The following is a 23709-nucleotide window of genomic DNA, read 5'->3' as shown; positions in this document are numbered from 1 at the left end:
TCATTCCATCTGTCTCCATGCATCTATCTGTCTTTCTGAGTTTTTTCTGCTAAAGATCAATGGAGCGAGCACCTTCGGGCAGGTCACATACACATGCACACCAGCGACTATCAGCTAATCCCTGACAGGCAGCAATCACCGTCATGACGCTAACTGAGAATGAGGCAGTTTATTTACAACTACATATGCTACTTGTTCACACTAATAATAACTTCCAATGGAGGGTGAATGATGGACAGCAACAGACTAGTTCCCCCTTATGGCTGTTGGGTCTGCTGGCCATCGGATCAAGGATACATTGGATTTTTCCAAACTTTGTGTTGAAACCATACAGTACAACCAGAAGAACCATTTTCCAAAGGGAGACGTTATTATGGTTTATATATGTTATGTTAATTATATTACAATGTAACTTGATTTTTTTCAACCCATTCCATCTAAAATTTGCTACTCATGAATCATACAATACTTCGACATTCGCCATTGCTGGACCATTTCCCTATTCATGAGAACCAAGCTACGCAAACCAAGCTTTGCTTTTTCGGTCACGATATCTGTTCTAGGCTTTCTTCCATGCTGTCACGGTGGTTCCATCCAATTCTGTCAAGCAAAGAGCTCCACTGTGCTGTTCCAGCGGCGGGGACTGCATCAACAAAAACAGTCTGCAGTAAGTTGTGCATGCAAAGTTAGTGTGATACAATATCATCAAGAAAAGGTGTGCGCATTCTTCTGAGGTTGTTTGCACTTTTTTCCATTGGATAAGAATGTTTGTTTTTCTTGAATTGTGCAGAAAGCATTATGAGATAAATTGTAAGCATGGGGACACAGCAGATTAACTGTGGAGAGCTGAAGTAAAACCACAACTTTCAGTTTCTGTTCCAAAAGTAAGAAAACATCATTCTAAATCACATGTACATTTGTAAAAATGCTAATTACTAAAAATCCATCCCTGGAAGCTAAGCTTGTTCAACAGTATTTTGTGCAGTTCGTCCTATTTGTTATTTGATGATGCTTGATGCCAGCCTGACTTGTTTTTTTCTTGTTGACCTTTTGTAAAACTTCCCTGGAAATTTCTAACCCCTAGCAAATGGAATGGGTCATTTCTCCTGGAATTTGTGGCCAGTTTCAATGCAGCCTCAAGTCTGCAAGGATTACTATTCCTCTTAAGACTGCTATGAGATACAAATAAACTGTTCTTGATACAAAAATGTGTAAGGCTGTGAAATGTATTCCACTGAGATTTAACAGCTTTGGCTAGTTTTGGCATAGCTGTGTTGCTAAGGTCAACCGGAGAGCAACAACTGTCTAAGGTGTTGAAAATATGAGCAGAGATTTCTCCTCCGGACAGCATAGTCTGTTCTTATTATTTAGCATCTAGTTCTGCTCTGTGTGCATGACTCATATGTATGTGTGCATCCATGTGTGGCCACATCAGAGTCTCTTAATACCCGGGATGGTAGCCTTGATTAGTTCTGTTTTGATTCCAGTTCATTACACTGTTTTGCAGCACAGGCAAATCGGGGAGAACATGCTGTTATGGTCCTTTAAAATTCCAGAACTATGATGTAATACTTCTGCACTTCACACAGCAACATGGTGCTTGACATCATGCCCTCATGGCTCTTACACAAACAGCCAGGAAACATGTCTAACCTTTTCTTGAACCTACTGACCAACCCCCTTAACTTTCCCCTCATAGAAAGAAACACCTCTGGATGAAGTAATAAAGAAACCAGGGCAACAGCTTCAGCTGTAAATCAAACTCCTTAAAACATCTAGAGCATATATTTTGTTCAGGCCCAGAGAAAGACTCCTGCCTCTGGTAGCACATCTCCCCCAGCAAACAGTAGATCAGATATTGCCAGAACTTTCTGCCTTTAGTCTGCTCTGTTTTCCCCTCAGCCTTCGACCATCTCCATAAAAAGACAAGTCTTGGGGAGGGCGGACTTCTCTTTCGCTGTTGATAATAAAACAAGTGCCTTTCCCTGACAGGGTCTAGAAAGAAAAAACGAGGGACGGACTGTGTTGTCATGACAAGCCAGAAGTGACGGCTGTGGAACGCGAAGAAGCAGTTTTGTTTTTCCTGCCATGCTGGATCGGTGCTACACATGCAATACCAGAGCAGAAATCCTTTCAAGTGAGAGGTTTCTCAATGTAGAGGAACGTGTGTCACAACACATGACATACATGATAAGAGGTCAACAATTAAACCCAATATTCAGTATCTGTGTGCATTCCTAGTAACTGCACTCCTGCGAACAAAATGTCCACTCCTGCTAAGTTCTCCTTCTGGGTCAGAGTGTGCTTAGGAAAACTTGTGATCAATGTAAATAAACGCACTGTGCTGATGACTAAGAAGCTGCATGGATGGTTGATGCCATCCACCCACATACACACATAAACACACTCAAATGACTGAAGGCTGTGCAGCTTTTTCTGCCAGAGCTGTTTGTACTGGGAGTGGCACGGGAGTAAAACAAACACACCTACTGCAATAGAACAAGGTCACACATTAGCAGGTAAGGAGAGGACATTGTGTCACATAATGTTTGCGCTCAGCATTATAGAGTTAGAGAGGGAGACGAGAGGGTGGAAAAAGAAGAATTAATTTGTTTCTGAAACAAAAGCGCACAGAAAACTCTCGAGAGAAACGGCAAAGAGGAGAACAATTGGAGACAAAAGCGGGGGATTTGGTGCTTGTCTAAACAGGTAGCTGTAGGCTGACAGTCATTTGGTCAGTGATGAGAGACTCAAACAGACAATGAGATAGAGAATAAGACAGAGTCGAAGATGAAACAAACAATAGCGAAGGAGGGTAATCAATCATTTCATCAATACTTCCTTTGTGTCACTCTCTGCCTGCCTTTTTACTCCTCAGTGTCAACGACAGCAAGGGCACATCTTTCAATCCAGAATAATCTGAGTTGATTAAAAAATCAATTGTAAATTGTTTTCAAGCTCTTTTCATACTCAGACTCTCTTGACACTGAACTTTTAGTCATTTCAGCTGTAAATGGACACAAAGGATGCAGCATTGGATTCTTAAATAAATCCTTTGTATGAATGATAGGCTCCTTTAAAGTGAACAAGTTGTAACAGTTTGCCAACACAAAACAAGAATTCGAGACAAAGACAGTCATTATTTGACAAAAGCCCCGGCGCTGGCTGGCACCTCTTCAGGATGAGCTTATTCAATTCACTGTTGTCATTCTGTGACATCCAGAATGCATATTACATCATAGTACACATGACCTACGACTCAACTTCAGTTAAGAACACTAATCAGCAGGTAAAAACCTTTGTTATGGTTCTACAGTTGTCCTTGCTGGTGCAGCTCATGCTGTATGAATCCAATATTTTCAGTGCAAATTAAGAACAGGCACCCCAGAAAGAACAGAGCACATGAGCCATATAACATTGAGATATGGAATATTCAGTTGTATGGGACAAATCCTACAGAAACAGCCTAAATAAACCACACTTTAAACCAGTTTAAAGTGTCAAATGTGATTTGTGTCAGTTTGGATCAACTGACAATCTCCTGATGTGGTGTGCACGACTTGCATTTCCTGCCTGAACTAAAGTTATGATTCATAATTTGTTCATAAATGAGTTAATAGCTCATCTGCTGAAGTTAAATCGATTTACTGTGCTGAACAGTTTGGTTGTTCAAATGATACAGACAAGATTGATTCATTTGTTCAATTGATTCAATTACATGTTAGTGTGTGAGTTAGTGGCCACACAAACCTTTCAGTTAAGAACACACTGGCATGCATTATTATTATTGCATGACCATGAGGTTGCACCATCGCCAGGTCATGATGATGCAAAACTAATGATATTCCCATCAGCCTCAGCTGTACTTTGTGTTTAGTGCTAATTAGCAAATGTTAGGTAGGCTACACATTATGCCTGCTAAAAATCAGTATGTTAGCATTGTCATTGTGAACAGGTTAGCACGCTGACGTTAGCATTTAGCTCAAAGCCCCACTGTGCTAAGTACAGCCTCACAGAGCCACCAGCATGGTTGTTGCCTCTTAGTCTTGTTTTCTCTAAACTAAACAAACTCATGACCATTCAAATGCAGTTCTGTACATACATCAGTTAACGATCGCTTCCTGTTCATAACGCCGCGATATTACGGCACTGATTCTGACTGTCTTCACTTCAGTGAAGTTTGGTCTGTTGCTGTTTCGTACTGATATTTTCAATGTTATTTAACACCAGATAATGAATATACTGTGTGTGCATTCACTAGTATCCTAGTCTTACACTGACATCTGTTAAGCAACAAGTTTGGCATTTCTGTGTCTGCAGATGCGCATTCATTAATTCATTAAGTCAGCAATGGCGATTGGTGGACATGTCCAAAAGAAAATAGAAGAACTAGTCTCTCACTGTCTTTAAAAGCCAACAAACATGAATTGAAGCCAAATCCGCCTGGTATTTTCACAGGACAAATACCTTTTTTTGATAAACCATTATATTAGGAATGATTTGTTCCTCTTGACAATTTTATTTGACTAAAAGTGGTGGCCTGTGTATCATTCTTATAATCCTCGTAATACCATGCAAACCTGTAATCTGCAATACTGGAAAACAAATTCCTTCCAAGACAGGAGCTGGGCGATCAATCCAGACTGCTATATGTTATCTCTGATGGTATTCCATTAGCAAAATGCCTTGACGTCATAAGCGGAATACATCACACGTCACTACAAGTGGAACAAATGCACGGCTGCCTCGAGGGGGGATTAAACGTTTACGCACTGGCAATCCGCAAGTTGCTGTTACACATCTCTCTCACTTGCTTTCTGGCTCTGTCTCTCCGTCTTCTCCATCCCTGTGTGACTCCAGTCTGGTAACCTAAAATCTGAAATATTTATCTGCCCTGGCACGAATGACGAAAGCCTGCATTTGTTGATCATCGGCGGACAAAGAGCAGCTTGGAGGGGCATAATCCGCCATTAACATAAATATAATTTTCTTTGGAATGGCTTCTTTGTCATATTTCACCTGCATTCTTGTACCAAGTTCAACTGAGTGTTGAGGATTTATGAGACGGCAATGAGCAGCCTGGCTGAAAGTCCACTCGTATTTGATTGTGATGCGCTGTCACGACAACTCTTGTGCTTTTACCTGCTGCTTTTTGTAATAAAGTGGTGGTTTAAGGTTTCCTGAGGAAATATTTAATATATATTATAATTACAATTATAATATACAATCAATATATTCTGTCTAAATGAATTTCTTACCTTATAAAGCCTCCACAAAGTAGAATACCATCCTTGACTTCTGTTTAGACAAATTTTCCAAACTATATTGACTTTTACAGCTTGTCGTGCCAGTGTGCACTCCAGACTTACTTTGCTAGAATACTAGATTTTTACTGCTTGCTCATGAAATGTAGAGCATCAACAGAAACTTTGCAGACCTCATCATATGCCTTCAGCACACCCACATACCCATAGTGTGTCCTCATACACAGGCTGGGCTGGGAAAGAAAGTAACAATCTGATAACAGCTGTAACACAGTCTCAAGGCCAGTAGCCCACATGCTCTTTTACCTATAAGTTCCACCAGCACTTCTTGGAGGATCTTGGGGCATTTCGAATGCTTGTATTCGCAATCTCATTCATTCAGCCACTACACAAAGTTCATTAGCATGGGTGAGCGTTGGAAAAGTGGTAAATCAACTGCATTTTTCACCAGGATTGTCTTAGGCCATCCAAATGATGCTATAATCATATAGGATTTCAACATAGTGTGGCTTTTAACATTGTGTTTGAAATGTGCTATATAAATAAAGCTGCCTTGCCTTAAATGCTATTAGTTTTGCTCTTTACGGCCTTCAGAATGGGTCATCTGATTGGACTTAAGTATGATTTTCATATACATATATATATATATATATATATATATATATATATATTCATATATTGATTGGGTTCCCAAAATAAGGCCAGAATTTCAATAAACAAATATGAGCCCAGTTACATAAAATGTCATTTCTCCAGAAAGATGACATGCACTGTAGTGGAGAAGTGCATCAAGAACAATTTGGTCAGTGCACTGAAGTCTCATCAGCCTGTGTTGGATGAATTTTAGACACCATTACTGTGGGCCATGTGGCTTTCGCACCACATAGCCTCGCTACAAAGCACAAATCCAGACCGCAACGTGCTGCCAGCCGAGCCAAAGAAAATTGTATTGTTTTCCAATCAATGCTTGTAGCTTTATGAGGGCTTCCAGCCACAGAAACATTGCTCATAAAGAGGAGACAGACCGCTGGAGCAGTCAGAAGAGGATTCCTCACCACTGGAGAGGAGGAGAAGGGGGAGATATGGAAAAAGAAAGGGCGGATGATAAAAATACTAGTCTGTGTGTGTGTGTGTGTGTGTGTGTGTGTGTGTGTGTGTGTGTGTGTGTGTGTGTTTAAATCTGTGTCCACTGCACAAATCAGCTCGATTCCCACATTTGAATGAACCTGTTCCGCAAGCAACCTGTTGCTTCTCCAAACCTTGAAAGCTTTCTAATCTTTGTCAGGAATATGCCAAATAGCCAAATATGAGCTCCAAAATGCTGAGGGTTTCATTTTAAAAGTGCGGTTCTTATCAGAGCCGTCATCGGTCCTCACGGCCTTGACCCATATCTGTGTGTTTTGCCCTCATCTGGCCACCGAGCTTTGCAGTGCAGAGTGTCAAACACAACACCTGTGGCTCTCTACCAGCAGTCTGCTGCAGGTTTCTGTGTCTTTGCTGAGGAGCAAAAGTCTCTTCTTTCAACCAGGAAACATGCGTGGTCTTGTGTGCCTGCATGTGTGCTTGCCCTATACACCACATGTCACTTCAAACGTTCCATCTCAGGAAGTTTTTGCATGTTGAGGCCCCTTTGCACTGCTCAGTTTCAAATTTCTGTTTCAGTCACTGACATTTTACAGGGAAAGGAAAGAAATTCTGCAATGGCACCTTTTATGCATAATATCAGCTGTACAGAGAGACAGAGAGGCTTTAAATTCTATATGCAAAATTGTCTTAAAGTCATCTTCATGCAGGAAATAAACATCTGTTTCTCTGTTCCTCACACAAGCACACACACATGCTAACCTACACTCTAGACGTGCACGCGCGTACGCTCTCTCTCTCTCTGACAACAGAAGATGTAAGCCCTCAAGCCTTATCTGCAACGTCCAAGTCATTATAATGAATTGATGGCCAATAAACCGAGTACTTACAAGATAGGAATTTTGCCTGTCGAGGAACACGGAGTCTCCCATGGTCCCGAATAAGTATCCACATATAGTAAACACCCAAAAATGTAGATGCAACAAATGATATCCTGTTAGAAAATATGTCCAGAAAACTGTGTGTGCGTCGGAGCAGAGCGTAGGAAAAAAAAGTCTCCACGAATCACTTGTGTCTTCTCCCTCCTCTGCATAAAAAGACAAACAGAGACCGTGGACTTTTTTTTACTGAGCGCCTGCTTTTAAGAGTTGATGTCTTTACACCAATCAGAAGCGCGTGTCAGAGAACCATCTGTGCCAGAACGGACAAGACAGTGCGTAATGCGTAACGGTTCCATACTGCGCGCTCCGTGGACTCCGTGGACAGATGCTGAACCAAGAGAGTAGAGGGAGAGACACTATTGTCAAGTCAACGACAGTACGAATTGCGGCTTCCGGTGGAGTTTTTCAAAATATAATCAGCTTTGTTCGGGGTTGCATTTCTACACAAATATCAGAAAGTCGGATGGCAACTTTATGGCTTGTCTCCTTGCAAATCAATAAAGTCACCCTAAAAGTAACAATAATAATAATGCATTTTATTTGTAGAGTGCTTTTCAAGATACTCAGAGATGCTTTACACAACAATTTAAAAAGATCCTAGAGAATTAATATCACAGTAAAAGCATAAGGTAGCACAGGACATTAAAGGTTCTAAAAAGGTGAGTTTTGAGGGACAAAAAGTGACTTTTGACACTCTTTCTTACTTACTTACTTACCGAATACTTCCTCAACACATCCTCACATATACATCATAATGATCCAAATGCATGTTATGTTTTCTACTTCCGGGCAGCATGAAATGTGACCAACATGAGCCATGACATATACTCCTTTACACCCAGCAAACCTGTTTGTTCACCTCAGCCCTACTTTTACACATTCATTATGCATTTATTGCATTTTAGCTACACTGATAAGCATAAGGTATTTGACACTGAAAAAGGGAGGGAGGCAGAGGGGGAGGGAAGGGGCGCTAAAGAAGGAGGACTAGCAGTGGAAGAAGCTTTTGATTATTAACAGCCGGGCTGTTTTCATGTCAGTGACCAACAAGTTGATAAGATTTGACTCAGGAAGCGCCATATAGGGAGATTTTAGTTTTTGGCTATATACAGAACTATAACTGTGTTTGCAGTGGGTGAGGAGGAAACACTGTGGAGAATGACACATTTGTGTTATTCTGCCAGTCATAACTTCAAATTAATGACAAAATAAATAAATCACTAACTATTCCTTTCATTCTGAGATGATTCATGTGGAATCTTAAATTTATCAAGGCAAAAAATTGAAGGAGACGGTGATGTTGCCATAAGGGGAAATCTTCTTTTTTTATGAATCTCCTGCGAGCAAAGTAATTACTGCCATCCTCACTGGAAATATTGAGAAATGCATCGTGGTCAAGCTAAAAATAAACCCATTTATCTTAGTTTCTGGAAAGTTGATATTTCGGAGATAGGAGGTTTCTTCTAAATGTGACAAATAGCTTGCTGCAGGCCAGCTTAATGTAGCAAATGAATCACAGCGGGGAGAATTTACTGGAGGAACCACAGAACAAAAACTGTGATTGCTTGCTTCCATTGTAATAATCAGTGGTAATTTTTATTTATGAGCTTTCCCCTTTTCAAATATGCTCTTAAGGGCAACCATGAAAGGCCAGTCCACCACTGGAAGATTCTAAACAGGAAGGGGGAGGCTTGTCTGGGTTTGTGTAATACTTGATGTGGAACCAGCATTTGGCAATCTGTGTCAAAAGACTCTGCTTGTGTCCAGCCTCATAAAAACACAGAAGTAAGCAAAAGAAATAGAGCACAACCCGGTTTTATCAAGGCCACAGTGGCTGAAGAATATGAGCTAGCCTTATACACACAAGTTAATTGTTTTCATTAACACACACACTTAGTGGGAGTTAATGAAAACCATTTTCTTTGCTCTGCAGGAGTAGGTTTATTGAGAAACACACACACTTACCTCATTCTTTTCTCAAATTTTATATACAGTATGTGTGAATGAATGAGTGAGTTAATGAGTCAGAGAAAGACAACAAATTCCTCTCTGCTTATCAGATAGTGCGGTAGCCATTTAAAGAATGCTGAGAAGTTAAGAGGAACACTTGCTTTACTCTGAAATCTGGAGATAACAGATAAACTGCTGAAGAATGATTCAGCCATAAACCAAGTGCTGTACTGAACTGTATGTAGTATCTCACACAGGCATCATCAAAAAGTTACGGGCAACAGCAAACCTGTTCTTGCAGAGAATAGCGCTTTGATAGTCTGGCTGCTTATCAGATATGACTAAATGAGGTTTGCGCAAAACATGTGAGGTGTTGAATAAAGTTTCTCAATACAGAAGGAAAAAAATCTTTGGATTGAATGAAATTGGGACAAAAGGTGGAGTTGTGTTTAAATGTATTGTGTTGATGTACACAGTGTTTGACTTTTGACTTTATAAAGTGCACTTATTTTGAACATTCAGTCAGAAAGGAGCTGGAGCATATGCCAAAGCACAGGTAGACACTCACACGCATATCTGCATACAAATCACCTGCGTTACATGTGTTTGGAACGGGGAAGAAGATGGATGCAGGACATGCAGACGCCAAATCAGTGAGTCATTTTTTGAATATGCAAAACAAAACTGAACTGAAGTTTTTTGTCACATTTTTGTTATTTAATCAGCTGCATACAAGTCATACTTCTGATGTGAGGATATGAAGAAATAAATGATAAACGTGAATGACTAATCCCGTCCAAATCCCAAATATTTCTGCAAAGTTAAAAGTTTCTGTAAAGTCATGTTTACTGTGACATTATTCTTTTGTGTTGTGACACGGTTTTCTGAAAAATTTTTAAACTGAGATTAAGATTCCAAACCCATCAGATCCAGTCATGTAATAAAAATGTTAAATGTTATTTCACTAAATAATACTGCAATAATCATGGACATCTAATGTAACGTCTAATATGAGAACATGACTTCCAATCCTACTAAACCACTTAAAACCCAAAAGTGGATCATAGCCCAGTTTAAATATTTTGACAAAAGAATCCCAACCTGAGGTCCCCTTACAAGCTGTTTCTCAATTAGTCTTCATCAGCAGATGGAGTTTTATCAGCAGCTGTTATGATTTTGTCAGTGTTAGCAGAAAATGTTGATGAAAAGAGTGTGATTTAGTCAAAAGCCCCCAAAAAAGCTTGTAAGTGGACCTTGAGTTGGGACTGAGTTGAGCTTTCATGCTTAACAATTTAATGGATTGAAAAAGCAAAAAACAAAATTGGTTATCACAAAAAAGATTAATTAATAATACAAATTGAATGATCATCATTTGAATTGGTGAGTTAAATAATTGTCTTGCTATTAAACAGTGATGTCTTTGTCCAGAATTCGTCCAGAATTCGTCCGATAGTCGAACCTCGGATTCAGGAGGAGCAGAGTGGTTTTCGTCCCGGTCGTGGAACACTGGACCAGCTCTATACTCTCCATCGGGTGCTCGAGGGTTCATGGGAGTTTGCCCAACCAGTCCACATGTGCTTTGTGGATCTGGAGAAGGCATTCGACCGTGTGCCCCGGGGCGCTTTGTGGGGAGTGCTCTGGGAGTATGGGGTCCGGGGCCCTCTGCTAAGGGCTGTCCGGTCCCTGTATAACCGGAGCAGGAGCTGTGTTCGCATTGCCGGCAGTAAGTCAGACCTGTTCCCGGTGCATGTTGGACTCCGCCAGGGCTAACCTTTGTCACCGGTTCTGTTCATAATTTATATGGACAGAATTTCTAGGCGCAGTCAGGGGCCGGAGGGAGTCCGGTTTGGGAACCACAGGATCTCATCTCTGCTGTTTGCAGATGATGTCGTTCTGATGGCTTCTTCAAACCAGGACCTGCAGCATGCACTGGGACGGTTTGCAGCCGAGTGTGAAGCAGCTGGGATGAGAATCAGCTCTTCCAAATCTGAGGCCATGGTTCTTGACCGGAAAAAGGTGGTTTGCTCTCTTCGGGTAGGTGGGGAGTCCTTGCCTCAAGTGGAGGAGTTCAAGTATCTCGGGGTCTTGTTCACGAGTGAGGGACGGATGGAGCGTGAGATTGACAGGCGGATCGGTGCAGCGTCTGCAGTGATGCGGGCGCTGTATCGGACCGTTGTGGTGAAGAAGGAGCTGAGTCGAAAGACAAAGCTCTCGATTTACGGTCAATCCACGCTCCTGCCCTCACCTATGGTCATGAGCTCTGGGTAGTGACCGAAAGGACAAGATCGCGGATACAAGCGGCCGAAATGGGCTTCCTCCGCCGAGTGGCTGGGCGCTCCCTTAGAGATAGGGTGAGGAGCTCAGTCACACGGGGGGAGCTCGGAGTAGAGCCGCTGCTCCTCCACGTCGAGAGGAGCCAGCTGAGGTGGCTAGGGCATCTGATCCGGATGCCTCCTGGACGCCTCCCTCGGGAGGTGTTCTGGGCATGTCCCACCGGGAGGCGGCCCCGGGGAAGACCCAGGACACGCTGGAGGGACTATGTCTCTCGGGTGGCCTGGGAACGCCTCGGGATCCCCCCGGAGGAGCTGGAGGAAGTGTCTGGAGCGAAGGAAGTCTGGGAGTCCCTGCTTAGACTGCTGCCCCCGCGACCCGGCCCCGGATAAGCGGAAGAAAATGGATGGATGGATGGATGGTCTTTGTCCAGAGTGTGAAATGAAAAACATACAGAAAGAAGACAATAGTCCTAAAAAATGGACATATGAAAATAGAGCTACATTCTTGGGGATGATGTGGAGGGACTATAGAAAGAAGGAGAGAGACGTAGAGATTGATGTAAGCTTTTTTTCCCTTAAAAACACTGACTGAAGTTCAGTGTATGGTTAGAAGCTGTGTTTTATGGTCCTGTAGGAGGAGCCCATTGTCTCTTAAGATGGTGTTTCAATAGTCCCAGTGAGACCATGGCTCTCACACACACACACACACACACACACACACACACATACAATACACAGAGCCTGTGGGAGAGGGAGGGAAGGCTGGAGGAGAGGGACTACAAGAAGAAGAAGAGAAGGCAGGAGAGGGGAAGAGGACAGACATTAATGTATGGATGTACGGTTTTACATGCATGTTGCAGTTGGCAGGAATCAGCTACTACTGCTCGATTCAATTATTTGTGAATGCCACTGCAAAGCAAGGTCTGCATCTGCACATCCCCACAGCTGGCCATCACTTCTCATATCATCTTGAAATTGTTAAAAAATGATGCTGAAATGAGGCTGCCGTATGATAATATATCAATTTCAAAGCCCACTCAGGATTTTCCACTGTTGAATTTGGCACGGCCTGTTTGTGTTAATAAATCACGTCCCTGCTATTGGACATGAAGAAGCAGCTTGGAGGTTAGGCAACAGAAGTGACAGTGAGGAGTATTTACAGCAATTTAGATCTGCATCTCTTTTTTTCTCTTTGCAATCCTAAATTACCTCTAATACACCTATCTCAAACAAAAAACAACAAAATGTTAAAAATATGTATGTCAAATATGAATACTTTGGACCCACACTGCTTACATCACCACCTATAAATGCACATCTTGAGATTTCCAATATTATTTTACAAGGAACATATGAGGCCAGCCTATAATTCCAGTGCTGTATGGTCAAGGCGGGCTGCAAAACGCTAATGTTTACATCGTTCAGCCGGGAGGTGCAGCGCCCTCCTTCCAAAGGCTGAATGCCTGAGTTGTGAAATCACTCCATCGAGTGGAAAGTATTCTGTTAAAGTGCTTTAAGACAATCCAGTAAATGACAGAGAAAAATCCTGCGAGGCCTTCGATCTGTTTAATAAACACTCACATAGTAAATGTAGCAAGCCCCAGATCAAAGTATCTGCATGTGTTGCATCACATACACAACCTCGCCTCGCTCTCAGAGGACACTGGGTGAAAACTGTGAGCAGAGGGTTAAGAATCATATCTCATTATAGTTCATAACTCATGAGGACAGTTGGAAGGTTATTCTCAATATGTTATAACATGTTTCCAAATAGCTGCTCAAAATATAAACTGGATGTCATCATGGCTTTATGGATGGCAATATCAGTCTGTCGGTTGGTCAGTCCATCCACCACTTTGGTCCGGACTGAAATATCTCAACTATTGGATGGATTGCATAAAATCTGGGTACATACATTCATGGTTCCCAGAGGATCAATCCTACTGACTTTGGTTACCCCATGGCTTTTTCTCTAGCACCACAGTGAGGTTGACATATTTATTTATTTGTGAAATGTCTCAAGAACTATTGGGAAAACATAAAGACAGCAAGGACAAAGTAGGAAGGGGGGAAAAAAACAAAACGGGCAACAGGTCTGCAACCTCCTACGGGTCTGGGGGGCGGCCTAAAGCAGGAGAACAGACATGTACAGACATTCATGGTTCCCAGAGGATGTATGTTACTGACTTTGGCGATCCCTTGAATTTTACTCTAGCGCCATTTGTGACATTTGTGGTTTTTAGTGAAATGTCTCAACCTTCAGATGGATTGTCATGAAATCTGGTACATATACCTTTGTTTATGACCAAATACCTGCAAAAATATTTTGACATTCCCATCAGCTGTACTTTGCAGCATGCTAACATGCTGAACTAAGATGGTGACCATGGTAATACCTGCTAAACATGACCTTGTTATCATTGTTATTGTAATCATATTAGCCTGCTGACGTTACCATTTTGCTCATAACATCACTAAGTACCACAGCACAGGTTCACTTGCAGGGGAGAAATAAATCCATGCTTGCTAGTTAGCAAGCTTGTCAGGAGAGAGGTTTTTGTCCCTCGTCAATATGATACATTTTGCTATACACTTTTGGGCCTTTGGTATGGTTTCCATAATATTCACAAATATAACTTCCTGCCTACAGTCATGTTTTTGAGTACATTCAAGAATCTCATAAAATATTTCAATAATTTTGCACCATGCCAGTTTCTAACTGTTGCCTAATCAGACACAGCTGATCAAATTCAACAAAAGACTAAACTAAATAAAAAGATAAACATAAAATATATGACAATGGTACAGTGGATAAAAAGGACAAAAGAGCAAACCTATGGAGTTTAGCCCCATGTTTTCCTGCTTATTAGCTTGTGGTCTTTGTGTTTTATTTCTCTTTCTTTCAGATGATGAACTTTGACCTCAGTTTCACAAGATAGCCCAAAGAACGAGTGGAAGAGAAAGAAAATGAGAGAAAGGGGAGAGAGAGTGGAGGGGTGGGGGGTAAAAACTGGGCACACATAAACGAATTTACAGCAAGAGCTGCACAAAGCAGCTCTGGGGGATGACCTCAGAACTGGGGAATGTGTGTGTGTGTGTGTGTGTGTGAGAGAGAGAGAGAGAGAGAGAGAGAGAGAGAGAGAGAGAGAGAGAGGAAAGGAGAGAGAGAGACAGTGCTTCTCCACCAATGTGGGTTCACTCCTTCACTTGGGAGGTAAATACAGAAGACACACACACGCAAACAAATATTAACAAATTATGCCTCGTCAAGGGTCTTAGACGCCGATCTCCCTGCGGAGACAGCCCTCGTCCAGCGGAAAAGATGTTTTTTTTAGAGGAACTGATCACTCAACATCCACCAAACACAGGACACACACACTCACACACCCACACAACGTGACGACAGCGTGGGTCTGGATTCAATCTGGATACTTCTATCAACAGGCCAACCCATTTGTCCTAAATCCATACTGTGTCCTGAGGGCCAATAGACAGAGAGAAGGGGAGAGAGGGGCAGGGAGTGTAAGTAAGGAATTTTGGGTACTAGCCCAGCGTGGCTATATTGCTTTCATCTCCATACCACCTCCATTAGACCATGCTTAAAGCGGTTGGCAGGTCAGGACTGTTCTGCAGTGGAAATGCTTGGCCCTGACCTGAAGGCTACTACATTTTGCAAGATAGAAAAATGTGTTTAGAATGTAATAAAATCAAAATAGAGAGGTGCACTTTGTTGAATTTCTAGCAATTTAGAAACACACACACCCTGCATACCTTGTGTGGAATATTTGAATTGGAGGACTTTATGTTGATGGTATTGTGCAATTTATTCATATTACAGAGCAAAAATGAATCGAGGCAGGATGTTTATCTTACTAAAAACAAAAAAAACCTGTGGTAGAAAATACATATTTAAATTTATTTATTATTCTCATCAGGATCGGGATCCTCCATTAGACAAAAAACTCTACTATTTAGTGTAGTCACTTCTGAACTGACAAACTCTCAAACATATTGAGTTTATCTAGCAGGGTCAGAATGACAAACTATTAGACTTTTCTTGATGGATGAAAACTATTCGCTCAGAATAGAGTTTCAATCTTATGAAAATAGGCCAGATGAGAGACCAGTGAAAGCACCATTTTCTGTGAAAAACAGTATTTTGACTTTATTCCTTGACATATGTTTGAATTTGTAATATTTTTGTCGCTTTTGAAATTACTTTCAATCATCCCCTCTGTATACAATGTTGGTTTTGCAATGTACTATTGTTATACCTTGATCTCAGGCTTGGAGGTGTGTACTTCCAGTCCAATTGGTTGTAGCCACGCCTGTGGGTGGGACTAAGGCTATTTCTTTAATGAGTCTGTTTGATTCCTCTGCTTAAAAAAGAACCAATTTGGGCTTAAAATGTTCTACCTTTCTTAATTTAATGACAACAAAATCTTAAAGGAAGCTGACTGTGTCACGAGTACAGTTTTTTTGACACAGTACTTGAACAAGATAGGTACTTCAATTTTTAATAATTTTACTCTTGTGAAGCACTTTGTGACCTTGCTCTGTGAAATGGTGCTCCACTCCTTCATTATGTGTAAATGAATGTATAAACATTTAACATCCAAAGGACCAAACCTGTGTAAAGTATCTAAAATCAACTGTGTCCGAGGTATTTGAAGGGAGCATCTGAACACAATTTATTCAAAACTGCATTTAGAAATCTCCTCATTTAAGGAACCAGGTGAAGAAACAGTAAGTCTGCATCAAACAGTGAGGACAAGCAATTCACTCTGAGCACTTTGTCAAAAATTCATTATGAGTAATCTCACATCATTTATTTTGTGGCTGCTGAAGAATAATTGATTGAAATCATGCGGTGGGTTGAGAATTAGGTTCTCCAGTTCTCTGCATATTTTATTGTAGTTTGACTGTTGTTTGCCCATAGTTCTTTTTTTTTTTTACACCAAGCTCTCCAAACATGAGGAACCACTTTCTATCACATGTCAACATTCATTCTCTTGTTTCCTGTTGTTGCTTTGGCATTTGTTTGTCTGTCCAATGAATAAAACTTCAGGAAAGTGAACACCACATTGAACAAAAACCAGTATTGTTGACTCTGTCACCTGGTAAGTGGACTGAATGAATTGCTACATGTATAACAACCTCTCAAATATCGATTATAAGGGCAGCACTTCAAGTTAAGTGTTTCCAATCGCACCAGATTCAAGTGGGAGTCACAAACAGTTGTTCATGCTTGTCAAAGTAGAATTGGTTGAGTCTGTTTTTAAAAGGACAAAAGTGTCCAAGAACATACTAGAATGTATTTCAATACTTTTTCGGTGGCATGTCACAGCTTTCTAGCTTTAGATAAAATAATCTGACATTGGACGGTTCAAAGTGCGAACATGTGTGCACAGGTGTTATTCATGTCAGCATGCATACCTCTAAGAGCCTGTGTGTTTTCATCACATGACTTTTAGTGACATCATCTCCAAGGGAGAAAAGAAGTCAGGTTTTTGTTAGTGAAGTCTTTCCACTCATATATGTTTATCTGTGTCTGGCCTCATATGTCTCAATGTCACTCTCTGGTGATCTGACCTTCCACCCTTCTACGCTTCTATCCATCTTCCTGCATGCTGCTCTGTCAGCTTGTTTGCCTGACTGGTTGGCTGGCAGCTTCATCCCTGAGAATCCCTATGTAATGCTGGGTAGGTTTTCCATTAGGGTCAGGTGCTAAAGACATAAATGGAGCATGCACAAGAGGGTGTCTTTTTTTTTGGTCCTCTGATATATTATAACCTATTTTTTGAAACTTTGTTTATCAGGTACTACAACACAAGACAGTTGAAATTCACATGAGAAATAAAGCATATATAGCACTCTCCGCAGCTAAGAAACGCATTAACATTCACTTGCAATCTTGCTATTTCTCTCTCTTTCACAATGGTGGGTTGAGTTCTCAAATTATTTGAAGCTTGGCAAGGATTATTATAAAATCAAAGAGAAACCCTAGGAATTTTACAAAAGTGACATATCTATGTGTGTTTTGATTTTCAGAAACATTTAGAAACCATTTTGAAAAGAAATGGAAAAGAAAATAATCTAAATCTGGACACACAGATCTTATAATTATTTTGTGTGTATATGTGTAACTCTGTATGTTGGGTTCCCTGTGGGGGAGCTTTTGTTTGGATGGCTCAATGTAGATGTAAATAATGGGTAGATATTATGTATGTGTGACAAAAATTGGTTGCAAAAAAACTTTTCTTTAAAAGGGGGCTAAAAAAATTTCCATTGCATGTTGGATAATTATGACTTATGAGCCTAGCAAACATCTTAAGAGCCAAAGAAAACTGATCAAATCTATGAGTTTGATTTTAAAATCTGATATATTGGTTGAGTTTGCAGGCATGAAGATAAAACTCCCAGTTATTTTGATTAGCATCACACACAAAAAAGTGGTGGGGCACTGTACGGTCTGACACTATGGAGCACTATGCTGTTTGATGTCTGTCTTTCACTCTAGTGCCTTTTGTTGTTTTTGTATTTGTCTGACAATTGCCACAGCCACAAAAGGAATTTCCGAAAGGATAATAAACAAAACAATTTTCAAGATGTACTCATTTGACTTGAAAAACTGTGAAAAGTTGTTTTGTTTTGTTTTTGAGGGAATTAAAATGTGGATTGTGCAACGTTGGCCCTAATATTTTGTATATTTACTGATATGCATCTTGAGGTATTGAGGAACATGAAGGATTTAATGAATAAATTATAGATTTTTATCAAAAAATAACAACTTTTGTGCTTTTGATCATACTGTGAGTGAGTATTGTGCTTTTCTTATGGTAATGTATGAATATGAATATGATGAGAAATGAAACCGTTCATATGGAGCTCATGCACGACAAATGTGTGCCTCATTGTCTGTATAATAAAGGCTGTGTTTCACAAATGGATAGCTAGTCTTTCAGCTCCAGCTCCCTTACCTTAATGCACGTGTGTCACACACAACACACATACACTGTCCTCCACCTCCCACGCCTCCTTAATGTTTTCTGCCACAACAGTTGCCATGGTGTCTCAGCTCGCCAGCTGTGCCGGACAGCACAATAACGGACGTGTGTATTTCTGTGATGTGTGTGTGTGTATGCATGTGTTTGTATATCCATGTGTCAGCATATAATAAGATGTCCAATGTCGTCTAATAGTGCATTTTAAACCCAGTAATGTGCTATGATCCCTCAGAAACCATCAATTATGTATTTCACATGTGGTCAAATATTTGTGTAATGTCAAGTCTGACAAAATAATTGCAGAGATTTCTGTATTTTTATGCTGTGTGAAACATTTGCTGGCAGCAGGAAATCAGAAAATAGCCTTTACTTGTTGCCATAGCACCACAGTAAAAGCGTCTGGATCAGTATGGGAAACAGGGAGAGCGATGTGAGATCAGCATGCTCACATGAGCTTAGATTTGGGATACAAAGTCACAGAATTGTCTGGGGTTCTTAAATAGTTCTTAAAAATGTCAAACTCCACATTTGAGTTATGAAGTCTAGACATGAGTCTACACATATTCTAGAAAAACAACAGACCAAACAAACTCTGGGTCAAAATAGTAAGTTTAAGAAGATAAAACTTCTTCATTCATGCAAAATTCATTTAGTGTCTGATCCAACACAGACACTAAACACAGTGAAACAAGCCATAACTCACACACTGCAAATTCAGACATTTTTCTTTAATAAAAAGTGACAGTACTTAAGAAAACACCAGCTCCACACCTGCTATAATATATCAAATGATCCACACTTTGAAAACTCCTTTTCACTTTGTCTTCTTTCTTTTGTCGCTAACACAGTTCTGCCTGATGTAGAGGGTTTAGACCAACTCTTGAGTAAACTAAAGCAATAGCCGATGAGGAGTCTATCTCTGTTGAGCAAATCTCCAGAGACATCTGAGTGGAGGAGTTTGGAGTTTGGAATAGCTTGAATAATAGAATAAAATGTCCACTGAGTGATGTGACGTGAGTGTGTTGGCTCAGCCTCCCTCAGCCGAAGGATAGCATCTCTCTCAGCACATTTATCCAAACACTTTGTGTGCCTATGTGTGTATTCGCACACCTATTATGCTTAGTGTTTGGCTCTGAGATCGAGTTAATGAGAGTATATGAACGGCATTATTCCGAGTCCAAGATGTTGACCCAGGCTAGATGAAGATGAACAATTATGCAAAACCCCCAGGGGCGCAAAAAGCCTAAGATCCACTTTCTGTCAATCAGGTTTTGGTAATTTGATTTATTGCAAATGTGTTAGGAAAGTTGCACAACTAAAGTACATTATGAGCTACATTATTGTCTACTCTTGAGGCCCTGGGTCAAAATCTAGTTTAATCACCTTATATGATATGTCAGACTATTCCTTGGCTGGGAGCAGCAACTTGCCTGGCAACTGCCAAGAAATAGTCCAGCACATATCACCCTGCAAAACGGTGAATTTTATGTTATTGTATGGACTGAGCAAACAAGATATAACGTGTTAATTAGTAAGCTTTAGAGGTACTGGTAGGCAGATTTAGTTACCTTTGGACCGAGCCAGGCTAGCTGTTTCCCCCTGTTTCCAGTCTTTGTGCTACGCTAAGCTAACCATCTGCTGGCTGTAGCCTTATATTCAGCAGAAAGATATGAGAGTGGTATTGGTCTTCTCCCCCTGAAAGCAAATAAGCATATTTCCCCAAAACATTGAACTTGGGAACTTGGAGGCAATAGGGTGCATACACCACGCACAGAGGGTAAGAGCTAGCAGGAGGGGGTCACAGCAAGTTGTGTCAGTTTAACAGTGTAATACAGCCATGATGTTGAGTGACGCTCAGGACTTAAGGACATAATATAATCAAAGTATGACAGATACCTTGAAGCACATAAGTACACCACAAACGAGGATATCTCATGTTTTCTTACAGTCCGCTGAGGTGATTTGCTGTATTTTGGTCTGATTTGCGTGAGCCTGGTGCCTTGCGCTGGAAATCTGTTTTAATGTGAGGGGGGCCAGACATATCAGAGCAAATGAAACATGAGCTCAGCAGATTCATCTGATTCGCAGGCTAGGGTGAGTGTCCATCCAATCACCTGCCGGCATGCAAATTTGTTTGCGTAGTGGTGCCAGTGCTTTGTCTAATAACTTGTTTTTTTATGCAAATCCAGTTTAAAGGAAATCACACAAGCACCTACAGAGGAAAGGACATGTGGAACCGAATGGCTGAGTATAACATACATGGCCTCAGCTGCCTTTATTATTCTGCTCGTTTTCTATGATAATCAGCTTCAATGCAAATCAACTTGTCTCGTGATTTTTCAGGTGTCAGGTGTTTCTTGTAGCTAGTACAGGACACAGGTTTCTGTACTTAAAATGATGCAGTTGTTAAAAATCCAAAATAAGAGAAACCATCTTAGAAAATGTGGAATTATTCAGAAATACAAGATCTGAGGCCTTTTATGGGATGGACATATTTTTCCGCAACCTCTGCCCTTCTTCTTGTCTTCCTCCCTAGAGTTGTATCTCTTTCTCTGCCGCACCTTCCTTTTTCTTTCTTTGTATTTTAACTCATCTCTCTTTATTCTTTGTTGTCTTTCTTTAGTGGTTTTGGTACATTCCGTCCAACCCTTAACTCCATTTCACCCCTTCCCTTCTGACAATTGTTTCTTTTATTTGCAGAATGGAAGCCAACCGATATAGTATATGTCAGTGGTAAACCAATGTTAGTTATATGAGTTTTAAGGAATAAATGCCACCAAATTCTTATGGAAATCAACCTTATTTAGCTTTAATATTGTTCAGAACTACAATACAGTTTACAGTTAACTCTGTCTGTCATTGTTACTTTGATCAGGCTTCGTGGTCTATGAGCTCATTTGAATCCTTAGAGCCATAACAAACAAGCACAAGTGACATTTCTTGGACATACCTTTCATGTGTTAGTCAGAGTGTGTGTTTATTTGGATTCCCAAATTTTCCAATATTAATGTTTTACTAGTATGAATGTATGCATAAGCTCATTACAGGCCTACACGTGCTTATGCATTCACAGAACTTCAGGTACACTATGTACAGTATGTTTGCGTAGCTCTTTACACACTCAATGAATGTGTCTGTGCGTGATCTCTGCAGAATGTAAGTCACCTGGCCTAAAGCATCACAAACCTTTATCAAAGTCAAACTGAGCAGCCTCAGTTCTTCTCAGCTCAGGGTATAAATATTTAGTCTGCAGTATAAACACAGCAGCCTTCTAGGAATGCTCTGTTCACAAACGACAGCATAACCTTCTACTGATAATATGGGTGAGACAAAACTGTTGATTCATCCGAATATGCAACATGCATAGCTATGAAGTTATGCCGCTCTGAAGCTGTCCTTTGAAATCATCTGTCTTTATCAGAGATATGATATCTTTGAGAGATGCCTTGAAACAATCTGCTCATTGGAAACAATTGTTGACACAAATCAACGTCACTACAGGACTATGGTTTTGACTGAGGTAAAATTCTGACAAAGGAATACACAAAGATGCATCCATATATCCTCACTATGATTATTTCTTACTATCCATACTAAAACCACAACATATGATGCATATGAAATGGCTTAAATAAGATTCAGAGTAATACTAGGGGATTACCATTATCTTTTAAGTGATAAAATGTGAATTTGTAGCAGCTTTAAAGCTAAATGGTAGGTATTCATAAATAATGTCTGACTGATTTGTTAAGTAAATTGGTAGATTCCATATGGAAAATAGTCTGCTGATCTGAACTCCCAGGAACTACTTTCCTATTTGCACTGGAGGACTGGACGGTGGTAGATCCGTCCGGTGGCTAAATGTCATCGCACAGTAGGTGCACACCTAAAATACTTCCAAAAAATACCCTGGTTACATCAGCCATGCTAAATGAATGATGTTTTCTATTTACTTTAAATTCCAAGCAACCTTGATACAAAAGGTTTGATTAAAAATGTACTTACTACAATTTCAATCTTCTTACTTTGGGTTATGCTAGTCTTTTGCATTTTTTTTTTGTGCTAAGGGTTAGCATTTCGGAGTACCGAAATTAATTATTTACTACATGGATGAATTTGATGTTTATTAAAGGCTCAGTAATTTCCCATAACAGCTAGACACTGTGGGTTTTAGCAAACAGTACTCAAACAGGAGTAAATAGAGCATTTGTTGGGGACTATTTACAGCTGTGGATGAATACACATTTAGTGCTCCTGTGAGTATTTATGGCACCAGGCACAATAAACTACAGTGGCCGTGTTTATGGTAATGAAAGAACACGTCTAACTATGGGGTCTATGGCACAGAGGAATACACTATATCTGGCTTTGGTCACACAGACAATACTTGTTGTTAAAGGATCAATTTATTGTTGGTTTTTCATGGGATTTGTTGAAAATAAGAAAAATAGAGAATATCGCCAACCTTGTTCTTTAACAAGTTAGTTAACCTAGTTAGCCAACCTCCCAAAAACCTGCACTGTTGCTTTAAAGCACTCAAATGAGGCTTTTAATTTCCCAGACAGTATTGTCATGTGGTTTAACATGAGCTTCACCAAGCAGACTCAGTGTGTGTGTGTGTGTGTGTGTGTGTGTGTTTGGATGGAGGCATAGGATGAGTAGAAGAAGAAATAAGTGAAAGAAAGACAGGAGGTGGGGGTTGACAGATCCATCCCATCTCTTTTTCTCCCTCTCTGGAATGCAGCTGGAATCCAAGCTCGACTCCCCTGTTGGCGTCACCGACACTCCCACCACCTCATATCATGCTACAGGCACACACACACACACGCACACACTAGTTTGCACTAGTTATTCTCTCTGTTAGGTCATTTTAACCATGAAATAAGTGGTTGCCTGTTCTAACCTGTCCAGCTGATATGTAGCCTCATGCACACTGTTGTGTGTGTTTACGTGTGTGTAGGGAGTACTTGTCCAGTCCTAGAAGAAAGAAACTAAGCCTAAAGTAAATGTTTGCCAAGGTGTCAGCCAGGCTTCAAATTTTGGTTGCCATATTTTAATAGTTAATGTAAAAGCATGTTGAATGTATGTAAAATGCATTTTAGTCGTTTATTCTGTCACACAAACACAAAAGCGGCTCAGGTTCGCTAATACTTTTTGAAAAAATAGAGCTGTTCTGGATGTGGAGATGCAG

At 40.5% G+C, this 23709-nt stretch overlaps 1 protein-coding gene across 3 annotated transcripts in view; it reads right to left on the bottom strand.

Moving 5' to 3' along the window:
- LOC122872138 (rho GTPase-activating protein 6-like) overlaps positions 1-23709 on the bottom strand; it is a 75208-nt gene that overhangs the window by 34756 nt on the left and 16743 nt on the right. The window contains exon 1 of one of the 3 annotated variants that reach the window (XM_044187935.1): positions 7238-7629. The exons of the other annotated variants lie outside the window; for them this stretch is intronic. Coding sequence (XP_044043870.1) covers positions 7238-7279 — 42 coding nt within the window. The 5' untranslated portion in view covers positions 7280-7629. Of the gene's footprint in view, positions 1-7237; positions 7630-23709 lie in introns of those variants that run through there. 3 annotated transcript variants of the gene reach the window in all.

This window comes from Siniperca chuatsi, linkage group LG24 (assembly GCF_020085105.1).
Source record: "Siniperca chuatsi isolate FFG_IHB_CAS linkage group LG24, ASM2008510v1, whole genome shotgun sequence".
NCBI lineage: Eukaryota > Metazoa > Chordata > Actinopteri > Centrarchiformes > Sinipercidae > Siniperca > Siniperca chuatsi.
This window is presented reverse-complemented; position numbering and strand designations above follow the sequence as displayed.